At 39.9% G+C, this 13,363-nt stretch overlaps 1 protein-coding gene across 1 annotated transcript in view; it reads left to right on the forward strand.

Moving 5' to 3' along the window:
- Window positions 1-13,363, forward strand: part of SHC4 (SHC adaptor protein 4) — a 139,924-nt gene that overhangs the window by 111,125 nt on the left and 15,436 nt on the right. Inside the window, exon 10 of the mRNA XM_082734785.1 lies at window positions 6,570-6,749. Coding sequence (XP_082590911.1) covers window positions 6,570-6,749 — 180 coding nt within the window. The remainder of the gene's footprint in view (window positions 1-6,569; window positions 6,750-13,363) is intronic.

Below are 13,363 nucleotides of genomic sequence, written 5' to 3' on the forward strand. Positions count from 1 at the left end.
GAAGCTCACTTGGAAATAAGTCCATGTCCTGTTTCATCTGACTGTATCTCTTCATTTATACAACACTTCACTCAGTGGTTATTTACAAGGCCTCCTGTGGGTCTGGTCCTATGCCAGATGGTAGGAATGGAGTCACAACCAGTACTCATGTTTGCAGTCGAAGCAGGAAGACACATCTTAAGCAAATGCTGACAGATAGAATGAGCGTTTCAAAGCCCAGCATGTTATGGGAACAAACAACAGGGAAGCCTAAATTAATCGAGGGGGGCTATAAAGGGTCTTTCTAAATGTTCTACAAGCAAACAGCGAAATCAGGACCTGAGGGATGAGTGGGAATTATCCAGGCACAGAGAAGGAAATGCGGAAGGAGGGGCAAGAGAGGGAGAGAGCATGAAAAGTATAAATGGGAATTAGAATTCCTGGTGTGGGGGCACCTGGGTGGCTCAGTGCATTAAAGCCTCTGCCTTCAGCTCAGGTCATGATCCCACAGTCCTGGGATTGAGCCCCACATCGGGCTCTCTGCTCCGTGGGGAACCTGCTTCCTCCTCTCTCTCTCTGCCTGCCTCTCTGCCTACGTGTGATCTCTGTCAAATAAATAAATAAAATATTAAAAAAAAAAAAAAAAGAATTCCTGGTGTGCCTGGATCCCTTCCTAGATCACTGCACAGTTAGAGGACAGGAGAGAGAGAGAGAGAGACTTGGACCTAGAATAGAGTCCTAAGGAACTCCAGCATTTTTGGTCCCATATACACCTTCCTTCCCAGCTCGTCTTCCTCCTCACCATTAAACAAATCATCTTGGGACGTCCTTCTGTCCTCAGTCACTTGGCTTCTGAAGGGAACTCACTGAAGGGAAACAGCCATCATTCCTAGAATAAGGTAACATATGCTCAGTCACAACACTCCCATTGGAGAAAAGGGGCATGACCCCCCTTTTTTCCCTGTCAAGAACCCCAAAACACATTTATGAAGGGATTAATGGATATAGAGATACTGTCTCAGCTTTATTCAAGATACTTCTTTTTATAAGTGTAATCTTTTTCATAGAATCCAATTTATTTTTTTGTTTATCTTGGTTTTAATTCTTGTCAAACCCAACAAACAGTGTAAGCCCTTATACTTTCATGGTTTATACGTGCCTTAAGCTAATGTAAGCAGATCCAAACTTATGAAGAGCCTTTATTTGGAGCCTGGAATATACTTTTCCAGAATTAGTTAATTCCAGAATTAATTTTAGCCATGATGGCTATCTCCTAGACAAGTGCACCATCTTCTTCTGTTCTGGTTTGCCTGTATTAATGAGCTTAAATGTATATTTTGGAATGACAAATACAACAATAGAAGATTCTATTGCAAGAGCCTGTTCTTCAGTTGTACTATCCTACTCTGTAGGATAGTCTGTAACCGGTACAGAGCTGCCTTCCATGTGGTGGCCCTGAGATAACAGTTCGTAACTGGGAGCCTTTCCGAATCTTGGGAAGGTGAGAGATGGTATTAGCAGTTTGGAAAAAGTCCTCCCGCGGGATACTTTTTTCCCCTGAAAATCACAGAGCTGTAACATTGTTTCCTTAGAAAAGCAGGTTCTAGGGCACCTGGGGGGCTCAATGGGTTGGGCCTCTGCCTTCAGCTTGGGTCATGATCCCAGAGTCCTGGGATCGAGCCCCACATTCAGCGCTCTGCTCAGCGGGGAGCCTGCTTCCCCCTTTCTCTCTGTCTGCCTCTCTGCCTACTTGAGATCTCTGTCAAATAAATAAATAAAATATTTTTTAAAAAAGAAAGGAAAAGAAAAGCAGGTTCTAAGTTCCCCCAAGGAGCCAGAATGCTAGGGAGCCATCTCTCTAGACCTCGGCCACTAAGGCCATAGAGGGATAGAAGAACCCAACCCCCACTCCAGGGGCCATAATAAATAAGGCCACTCGTATTGTGGTAGGAAGGACTTTATTACTGTGGTGTCCATTCATTCAGACACCCAGAAATCAGGTGTTCCTAACTTGGGGCCTCCTGTGACTACTTGGACCTATGTTTAAAAACTGTTCTGAAATTCCTGACCAATGAGCAAATTAATAGCAGTTGCCAAAATAGCAAATACATAAATTTTATGGCTTTTCCTAGAGATTTATACTTAAGCATTTGAGAGACACCTATACAAATATTTTCAATAAGGTTTGGCTTTTTTTTTTTTCTCCTAAGACATTTATTTATTCAAATACTGACTCAAAAGGGGAGGTGAATCATAAGAGACTATGGACTCTGAAAAACAATCTGAGGGGTTTGAAGTGGCGGGGGTGTGGGAGGTTGGGGTACCAGGTGGTGGGTATTATAGAGGGCACAGATTGCATGGAGCACTGGGTGTGGTGAAAAAATAATGAATACTGTTTTTCTGAAAATAAATAAATTGAAAAAATTTGAAAAAAACAAAAACAAAAAAACCCCATGAATGCCAGTATATTATAAATACCATAATAGCCTTCTGCTTGTTGACATAGTTAATTATATTTATCACCAGACTTAGGAAAGAAACCTGTCCCTGCTACTAAATTCTCTTGTGGAAAAAATTAATTAGCTAAGCAGAATAATATTTCCCTGACCTTCAAATTAAAATGGAAATAAGATGCTTGTAATCAAGAAGACATTAAATTCCCCAAACCCTAAGGGTTTGCACTTGAAAACTTTGGTACTTAAAGAATATACACTGCTTATATGATGTGTTTGTTTTCTGCCACCAATCTCCTCTTCAGCAGGTTGGATAGGTTCGTGGAATAACACTTGGCAAAAAGAAATTTTGGAATGTGTAAGGGCTGGCATATGTGGTTAAGCTCTTCTCAGCCACACACTTGACCCAAGAAAGATTTTAAATTTGGATATAGAGTGGAGTACATATATTTATTTTAAGGCAACATTGCTGAGTTAAATAGAATAGTGCAGTTGAAGAAAAGGAATGGTTGTTTTCAAGAGAGACTCAGTAAGACATGAATGCTTCTGTGTAATCCTATGGAACGGTAAACCTGATGTGGTCAGCTCATGCCATGGTCTCTAAGGGGCAGATGAGTCAGGACCTTGTGTTAAAGAATGACTCAGAACGTAGGGGGTCAAATATGCTGAGAAAGGTAGACCAGGTGGACATTTTTATTTCAGCATCTGTTCATTCAGCTGACAAACATTTTTCCTTCGAGTGCCTGCTTCATACCAGGTATTGACGTTGCAGAAGATACACAGATAAATGAGTTCTAGTCTCTTCTTAAGGACTCGAGGAATTTGCAGTCTCAAGGAGAAGACAGACAGACAAGCAAACATACATTACGTTATGGAGTGGCATCTAACCCAGCCTGGGGGAAGGAAGAACTAAGGGGGAGGCTTCTTGAAGGAGGTGAATTCAGAACAGAATCTTAAAGGACAAATGGGGATTAGGTACAGAAAGGGATAGCTAAGAACCATGGGCAGAGCCCCAGCATCAATGAATAAATAGGTAACTGAGCAGATATTATCTAGTAAGCAGGCACTATTTCCAGTGAGTGTCTCACCCACATTCTTTCATTTATCCTCACAAGTGTATTCTAAGCCAGACACCCCCATTTTACAGAAATGAAAACTAACACTTTGAGACATTAAGTAAATTTCCCTAGGCCACACCAACAGTAAGAAGTATCACAGAGGTTTGAACTGGTCCATGTTAATTTAGAAGCAGACCTCTTACAAACACTTGTGATCATAGTCTACTTTCAATAGATTTTTATCAGCAGACACTCCTAAATAAATGGTAATTCAATCACATATAAGTTATATATATATATATATATATATATATATACATATATATATATATATATACTAATATGTTATACATGTCTTACAACACACACAAAAATAGAACATTTCAAATTTAGAGTTAATGATAATAAAGGCATTTTAAAAATGTCTTGGTGACATTCATAGAAAATGTTAATATGATAATAAAATTATGTTAATTTGCATGGATTATAACACACACAGAAAATAGACAATTTTAAAGTTAGAGTTAATGATAATAAAGACATTTTAAAAATATATTGCTAATTATAGTGGCTGAATACTCTCATTAGATAATAGCTCAGTATCTTAAGGTAATATCATTGAGATGTCATTGGTATATATATATTGGGCTAACGTGTCCAAATATACATTTAGAGCATTTACTGACAGAATAGGCATACATCCACATTTCAGATCTTGATTATTTTAACTTTTGGGAGGCCAGAGTTCTGATCTAATTAGATCATTCTTGTTTATATAAGCTCAGGATGCAGCTGAGGAAGAGTTTGTAATAAAAGAATGATCTTCCGTCTTTGATTTACTGGCAGCGATCTTTTAGCCACTTACCCATTTATGAAAGTAAGTTTCGTTTAAACTAGATAATATAATTCATAAATGCACATAACCAAGCAAATGGAGACTGTCATGTCTTGTAAAATGCAACAAAGAAACGAGGTGCCCTGATCCCCCCTTCTTTAGAAACCCCACTCCTCCTCAGGATATCCCATATGCAGAGTCTGATGGGGGACAACGTGATGTGTGACAGCTGGCAGACCAAGATGAAAGAAGGAGTAGGTAGTAAGGCTGTAGTCTTCTAACTGGGCTTCCCCTTTTTGGTGTACTCTCGAGTTTCTGTATTTTATATTATAAGGATTATAGCGCTATTCATCATGATGTGAAATTCAATATAAAGTTGGCCCTTTTGGGGCCACATTAAAGGGGTTTAATGACAGAAACAATAAAAGGACTGATGTTTTATGATAAGACAGTGGAATGTCACAAGTGTCGCCACTTCAGGTCAGCCTCACAGGAGTCTTGTAGCCCATGTGGCCAAAAATACAAATGAAGTTGTTTAAACAGAAAAACAAAAATATTCTGTCCTGGCATTCTGAGGACAGAACCATCTGGATGGTACAAAATACTTTGTGCCATTGGGTACTGAAATCTGGTGCTAGCTAGCATCCATTCATTCAGTGACTGTTTGTTGTCATATTATGTGCCAGGTTTGTGAACACAGAAGACAGGATCCCTACCTTCATGGAACATGGAGTATAGATGCAGGGCAGACATTAAACAAAATGACGTAATAGAATTATTCTTGTGATAGGGGCTCCAAAGGTGAAGAACAAACTTCTAAGAAAGCAGAGAGTCTTAGTGTGGTCTGAGAAGGTCAGGGAAGGCTCTATTGAGAAAAAAGATATTAAAACTAACACCTGAAGAGTGAGGGTCATGGAGAAGTGGTGGGAAGAGCCTGTCAATCAGAGAAGATGGCCTTATGGTGGAGATTATCCTTGAAGAAGGTCAATGTGATTGAGGGGCATGGAGGTACAAGGGAAGCTAGACAGGCAGGACCAGGGCTTGGGGCCTGTTGAAGAGTTTGAGTTTTATCCAAAGAACAATTGGAGGTAGTTAAGGGGTTCTTAAACCACTGAAAAATATGATCAGATTTCAATAAAAAGATCATTTTGGCCACAGCGTATAGAATAGAAGAGAAGAGGAGGGAACAGAGTAGGAGTGAAGAAGGCGATAACCTGAGGGGTGGGTTCTTTCCATTAAATACAGGAATAAACATCAGCAATTGATTTGATGCTGAGCTTAGCAAAACAAAATTTTGGGCATAGAGAGAAGGCAGACTTTGCATTCTTAATAATTTTAAATAATGAGGATTTTGAAAAGCAGTTTAAGGGCACTTGAATGGTGCCCTCAGTTGGTTCGGCATCCAACTCTTGATTTTGGCTCAGATCATGAGCTCAGGTCGGGAGACTGAGCTCCATACTGGGTTTCATGAAGGATGTGCAGCCTACAGAAGAGTCTCTCCCTCTCCCTCTATCCTCTCCCACCCCAGCTCGCGTGCGCATGCTATCTCTCTCTCTAAAAAAAAGTGGGGTGTCTGGGTGGCTCTGTGGGTTAAGTGTGCGACTCTTGGTTTCAGCTCAGGTCATGATCTCGGGGTTGAGGGATCGAGCCCCACATTGGGCTCTGTGCTCAGTGCAGAGTCCACTTGTCCCTCTCCTTCTGCTCCTTTCCCTGCTAGGGCTCCCTCTCTCTCTCAAATAGAGAAACAAATAAAATCTTTTGTTTTGTTTTTTTTTAAAGGCAGTTTAAATAATAGATATTCAAGTTCTGTATGGCACGTGTATTTTCTTGGTTCCTGGACCACAGCCCTGAGCAGTGTTAAGTGTGGTTTGTATTGTTCGCTGGACAGTTGGCTCTCTTTTTTCTCTGGCTGATCCTCTCTCGGGTCTTCTTGGTTTGTTTCCTATCTGGTGTTGAAGTAGAGGGTCAGCTGAGGGGCTGTCAGAGAGAGTCTGGGAGTCCAAGGGGAGGGTTCTTTCTCTCAAAGCCTGGTGTTCATCTTGTTTTTACAGGTCAAATCTAGAAGTCAGTATTAAAATCTGTATGGGATGGGGGTGGCTTTTCCCTCCCTATCAGTTCTAGACTCAAACACGATTTTACTTATTGTTTGCAAAGTAAAAATATGATACATTGATATGATACATATGATATGATACATTGATATGTATCAATGTACAATGATACATTGATCATTAATCACTACAGGTAATGCACCAGAGAGAGGAGTGCAATCCCATCGAGATTCCTCATTAATGAAGCAAACATGTCGAGTGGATTTCTTCAATGACCCCTGCTACATAAATACACAGGCTCTTCAAAGTAGACTTGGCTCTGCCCCAAATCAAGGCTCAGCTCACCCCCTGGGGAGCCCATGGCACCGTGAAAGTAAGTAGCTGCTCACTGTCTGTATTATGAAAGTAAGTAGCTTCTCACTGTCTGTATTAGCGTCCTATGGCTGCTGTAACGAGTTACCGCAAACTGAGTGTCTTAAGGCAACAGAAATTTATTATGTCACAGTTCTGGAGTGGTTCCTTCTGGAGGCTCTGGAGGAGAAGCCATTCCATGCCTTTCTCCCAGCTTCTAGTGACTGTTGGCAATTTTTGGTGTTCCTCGGCTTGTAGACACATCAGTCTCTGTCTCAGTCTTCACATGGCCTTCACCTCTATGTCTCAAACCTCTCCCTCTGTGTCTTCCAGGACAATACCTTTCTCTTCTAGGTGGGCCCTAAATCCAGGAAGATCTCATCTCGAGATCCTTGATTTAATTACACGTACAAAGACCCTTTTTTTCAAATGAAGCCACATTCACAGGGACTAGGGATTAGGACTTGAACATATCATTTGGGGGGCCACTATTTAACCCACTACACTGTCTCTCATTTTCAGGAAGTCTGTTTCATTGGCCTCATTTGCAGGGAATGAAAAGGATTCTTACCTCAGTCTTATACCGTAGTTAATTGTGGAGATGTTATGGATTTCAAGGTTTGGGGACTTTGATTTTTAATAATCTTTTCAGATACTTTAATGGCTCCCAACTTTTGGTTTCTCCTGTGTACTTTTGCTGAAGTAAGGACTGTCAAAGCCAGGATATGATTTTGAATTTGTTGGCTTGCATTAGGAACAATGACCATTATCTGGCTCTGCTTGGTGATGGTTTTACTTTTATTCATTTCAAAACTCCTTGTTAAGTCATCTATACAGCACTAAAATAACATGGCTCCTTTCTTCAACCATAGCCTGTGAGTAAAATACAGTAAGACAAACATCATTTTCCTGCTAAATTGCTTCCAGGGGTAAATACATGAATAGGAACATAAATAAATAAAAGCAAAACAAACAAAAAGCCTATAATCAATTAAAAAAATGAGTAAACCAAAAAATGCTTTTTGTAAAATATTAAAGTCTATTGGGTTCAAATTTGGGTGAGCCAAATTTGGTTTACTCCAAAGATGGAGAACCAGTTGTTCAGAAAGCCCTTTTGCTAGCCGAGGAAGTCTCTCCAGACTGCCAAGGGCAACTTTCCAGCTAGTGTGAGCAAAGACAAGATGAATTTTGAAGGAGATATTGCTGAACCCGGACTTCACCAGACCATCTTAACTCCTAAACTAAGAAACAAAGGTCCTCATTGCCAGCCACATGACAAGTGAGCCACCTTCTTGCAAGCTTTCTAAGACCCGTCTTGGCACCCAGACAACCTGGTTGGATTCTTTGGAAGCAAACACTGAGATGGGGTTTTGGCCTGTGGGGTCTTTATTGGGATCACTATCAGGAAGGGAGGGGGAGCCAGTAGTCTTAGGCAGAAGGAGAAGCAGTCCAGACAGAGCCTCAGCCAACCCTACTGAGAGTATGTGGGGCCCATCAGAGCTGTCCTACACTGGTCCCAAAGGGTTGGGCTTTTATCCCACTTGTCTCAATCTTTAGGTAGAGGCTGCATGAGGGAGGGCAAGCCTTTGGGCAAGGCAGCATTCTGCTGGTGAGGCAGAGCCTGAAGGGGCAGTCAACTGCAGGCTGGCTGTTGACATCTGGGGCACTTGGTCCTTCACTGTCTGGAAAATGGAGGCTAAGTAGTTACAACGAAGCTAGCAATTACCCAGTTATCTGGGTAGTGCATCTCCGTGTTTACCACAGAGGGTATCTCGGGTCACGGATGATGGGATATACAGTTGATTCATATTTCTGCAGTGAATTTAACTGTTCAGTGTTCAGTGACTAGTGTGGATAAGGCAGTATTTGTTAGAGGGACTATTTTTTGAAAGAAGTTTCTGGACCTCAGAAGTAACTTGCTAAGAATATATACTTGATAGCTTCCATTTCACGGACTTCTCGGAGCACCAGTGTATTATTAGAAAAGTCATTTATTGGGTGCCCCAAATTAGGTGATCTGGGATATTCATTGATTCATAACTGCAGTTTTTTTATAAACAAATCTCTAATGTTAGAAATCTTTAAAACTCAGCCAGGATATGGAAGCAACCTAAGTGTCCATCGATATATGAATAGATAAGGAAGGGGTGTGTGTGTGTGTATGTGTGTGTGTGTGTGTGTGTGAGAGAGAGAGAGAGAGAGAGAGAGAGAGAATATTATTACACAGCCATAAAAAAGGATGAGATGGGGCCATTTACATCAATATGGATGGACGTTGAGAGCATTATGCTTAGTCGGAAATAAGTCAGACTGAGAAAGACGAATCCTGTGTGATTTCACTCATATGTGGAATCTAAAAAGACAGGAAATGAATAAACAAACAAGAAGCAGAATTAGACCTATAAATACAGGGGAAAAAACCGATGGTTGCCAGAGAGGAGAGGGCTGAGGGGATGTGCAAAATGGGTGGATAAAAGCCTCCAGTTATGGAATGAATAAGTCATTGGAATAAAAGGCACAGCATAAGGGGAAAAATCTGTGTCATTTAAGCAAAGAAACATTGCCTTTTGCCATAGACAATTCAAGGTAAAAATCAATCTATAATAACATTCCTGTCATTAGTTGGAAGTAAATAAAGTCACTTTTGTCCAAAACTGTACTATCAAAAATGTGTTTTCACTGATTTTAGCCTTCTTTTTTCATCCTTTTGCCTCTCCCTGCATTGGCAGCAGTGTGTTTAATAATTTAGGCTTCTGGTATTTTTTACTTTTTATTTCCTACTAGGCTATAATGTTCCATAACCCTCCTGGGCTTCTTGCTACCATTGCTCTCTCCAAAAAAATTAATTCCAGCTCCAAAAGTATAAATAATATTGATTTAATAAAAATGAAGTAAGATGGAGTGGGGATAACTTTATACATACTTTTCTGCAAAATGTCTTAAATACACTTTTTTTCTCCATACTGTTTCGTGCTATCTCTTTCCTTACTTCCTCAAACACCCTGGTTAGCTTCGTTAGACCTACTTAGCCTCCATTTTCCAGACAGAAGCTTACTGATTAGTTCAGTAAGACGAAACAAAACCAACTCCAGAGACATGAACCTAGTATTTCTCAAGCATGGCTCCCAGGCTCCCAGTGCATCCTATCATGCCACCAATGTAAGAAAAGTTCCATACAATCTTTATTTTTATCAAACGTGGCAGAAGGAAATCACTGGTATTGACACAATCTAATCTGTGTACCAATTTATTGTCCCAGTAGAGCCAGTCATAACAAAGAAACTCCCTCAATATAATAGTGTAAAAAAACACCAAAGTTTACTTTCCCTGTAGCCCACAGATTGGTGGTACAGGACTGGTGAGACTGCTTTGTCATTCTCAATACCTGGGTTGCATCTCTGGTCTAAGATGTTGCATCTCTGGCCTGAGTTTCAGTACAGCCTGAGATCTTTTATCTGGCTTAAGGTCTTTGGTCTCTGGTCTATAAGCTTGGGCTCCTACTATCACATGAGTGTTCAGCCAGTAGGAAGAAAGAAAGACAAGAAGAGTGTGCACACATTCCTTGGAAAGTATGGGCCCAGAAATGGAAGGCAGGCATCATTTCTATTCACCTGCCCTCCACACAGCTTAGACATGTGGTCAGACCTAGCTTCAAAGGAGCTAGAGTAGTTGTTCTGGCAGGGTGGCCATGTGCCCAGCTACAGCTTAGGAACTCTCTAACATCATGCGAGGGAGAACAGGTATCGGTACACAATTGCCTGCCTGCCTATCCATGAGCTGTTCTTTTCATACTTGCCCTCTCCCAAATATCTCATACAGTTAGAGCTTTCAGCTTAAAACCCATGATACCTGGATGAAGTCCTCTCAATCAAGATTGGATGGGGATCTTTATTATTTGCCAAATTGTCTGTACCCTCCCACACCCAAAATTAGTGGTGAAAAGAGGGATAAGATAACCATCATAAAAAAAAAAAAAAACCTACATGCGCTAAAGGGAAGCATCCAAGACACAGGGGTCACTGGTACATAGCAATGACCAAATCCCATCAAGCAGTAATTGTGAAGACTCCCTGAGCTGGAATTGGAGAAAATTACTTGCCTGGACTCTGGTTCAGCTTTAGGACAGGAGTCTCCTTGTCCATTGCTATCTGTGAGTCTGAACTGTGTCCTCTGGGTTGTTCCAGCCGTTATGCTCTGCGGATGCATCTAAAGGCAATGATGGAGAAAGTGCCTTTCTTGGGGGTGTCACCACTTTTTGCAACCTATTTTCTGTGGGTGTGGGCTTGATAAATTGGAGTCTGCTTTAGAAGCCAAAAAGGCATAGACAAGGAGGGATTGTGATTCATTGGCAATGTCATTTCCTTAAAAACTCAGTAGGATTCTCCTGTATTTGCTTAGAATCAGTTCCTCATGAACTTTCCCACAATGTTCCTTTCTTAGCTTCCTATTGCCTGAAGGATGCCTTCTCACTTTCCTGTTGGTAATTTTTGTGTTCTCTCTTCTTGGTTACTGTTCTTTGAGATTTGTAAATTTAATTAATCTTTCTAAAGGACCCAGGTTTTGGTTTCATTTCTTTATTGCTTTCTATTTTGTTTCATTGATTTCCATTTTTATCTTTTTTATATTTTCTTTGTACTCTCAATTAAATTTTCTCTTCTATAACCAGCTTGTACTATCTTTTCTTCTATTGGCTTTATAGTTTTTTTCCATAATAAAATATTTACTTCACATGGACTTTATATTTTCTATGAGGTAGGGGGGGGTCTAACTTCATTTTGCCTATGTAAGTGATCCAATTTTGCAAAAACCATTGACTAAGTATCTCCTCTTTCTCTAATGTCACTCTCCATTAGGCTAGATTCTATGTATGTGAATATATTTCTGAGCCTTTATTATACTTTTTCTAATCCCCTACTTACCTGTTTTATACCAGTATATTAATTAGTAGGGCTTTGTAATATAACTTAATAGACATATAATTCTTTCTTTATATTACAAATAATTTTTCAGTGGGTACTATCTCAAACTTTCACTTATTACTGACATTATATGTTAATGTCTTTTTCCACCAGCTTTTTAAGTACTTTGTAGAGGTGAATGTGTTTTTCCCCTCAATAATGCAGTTAAATCCCATTTTTTAATTTTCACATGTGTACTCAAGATCCCATACTGATAAAAAATGTATGGTCATTTCTCATAGTGCATGCATTCCGTATTGGAGAACTTGTTTACTTGCTAATATGTATTTGTAACCCCAAAATACTCATGGCACTCTTGTGGTCATATGTAGACATGCACAGGGCAAGAAAAAATTTGAGTTGCCCAATGCACACTTTTCCAGCTAAGGTCAAATAAGGTAACACTCTGCCTCCTCGTTCCAGCTCTCGTATTGTAAATAGGTATCCTTTTGCAGTCCATTTAGTGCCACATATTTCGCATTTTTGTGCTATTTGTTAATGATTTTGCTCTTTAAATAGTTTCCAAGGGGCACCTGGGTGGCTTGGTTGGTTAAGTAACTGCCTTCAGCTCAAGTCATGATTCTGGAGTCCTGGGATCAAGTCCCACATCAGACTCCTAGTTTCATGGGGAGTCTGCTTCTCCCTCTGACCTTCTCCCCTCTCATGCTTGCTCTCACTCTCTCTCTCTCTCTCAAATAAATAAAGTCTTTTAAAAAATAAAAATTTTTATAAAAGTAAAATAATCTCCGAGTGTTGTGCTGAAGTGCTGTCTATTGTTCCCAAGAACAGAAGGTTGCGATGTACCTGATGGAGAAAATCCACATATTAGATAAGCTTTATTCAGGCATCCATTGGCTGTAAGTTCAGTGTTCTTGAGTCAACAGTATATACGGAATAAGGAGTCTTTAAACAGGAACACACATAAAACAAGGTTATGTATTTATTGATTGATGAACATGTACTGACCTGAGGCTTGGAGGAACCTAACCCTGCATTTCTCCTGTGGACAGTGTTTCGGTTTTGACTAAGTCAGCGTTCACAGCAACTTTGTAAAATAAAACCACTGTCAATGAAGAGAATTAACTACTTACAATCAGAGATGGAGTCATTTTCACATGCTGTGGGAGATAGAGGTAAGCTTTTCTTCCCACAACAGAAAACAGAATCGTTCCGCAGGCCTGACACTTTTCTCACCAATTTAATTCCTCTTCTGAATTTATCTTCAGTTGTATGACTATCCTGACATTTGTATACATTTTTTATTCTATGAATAGATTTTTTTTTTTAAATTCAAAAGTAACCCAAGTGCTCATGGAAGAAATCCAAACACAGTATAAAAAAATAGCATACAATATACCTCCTTAAGTTACAATACTGGCTTCAACTCCTTAGATATTAACAGTTTCTTCTGATTATGACCAGAATGTTAATGCATAGTGAGGTGTGGTGGTGGGTATTAAGGAGAGCATGGAGAGCAAGTGAACATGGAGGACTGGTGTGGTGCATAAACAATGAATCTTGGAACACTGAAAAAATAAAATTAAATTTAAAAAATATATATCTATCTACATACTTACTCATAACTATCCATCTGTCTCCTACCTACCTATCGTCTATCTATCTCCTTTAAAAATAAAGTTATAGCCCCTCAGAGGTTATGATAACCCCTTTCTATACT

Source organism: Mustela nivalis (genome assembly GCF_964662115.1).
Source record: "Mustela nivalis genome assembly, chromosome: 6".
In the NCBI taxonomy this organism is placed as follows: Eukaryota; Metazoa; Chordata; class Mammalia; order Carnivora; family Mustelidae; genus Mustela; species Mustela nivalis.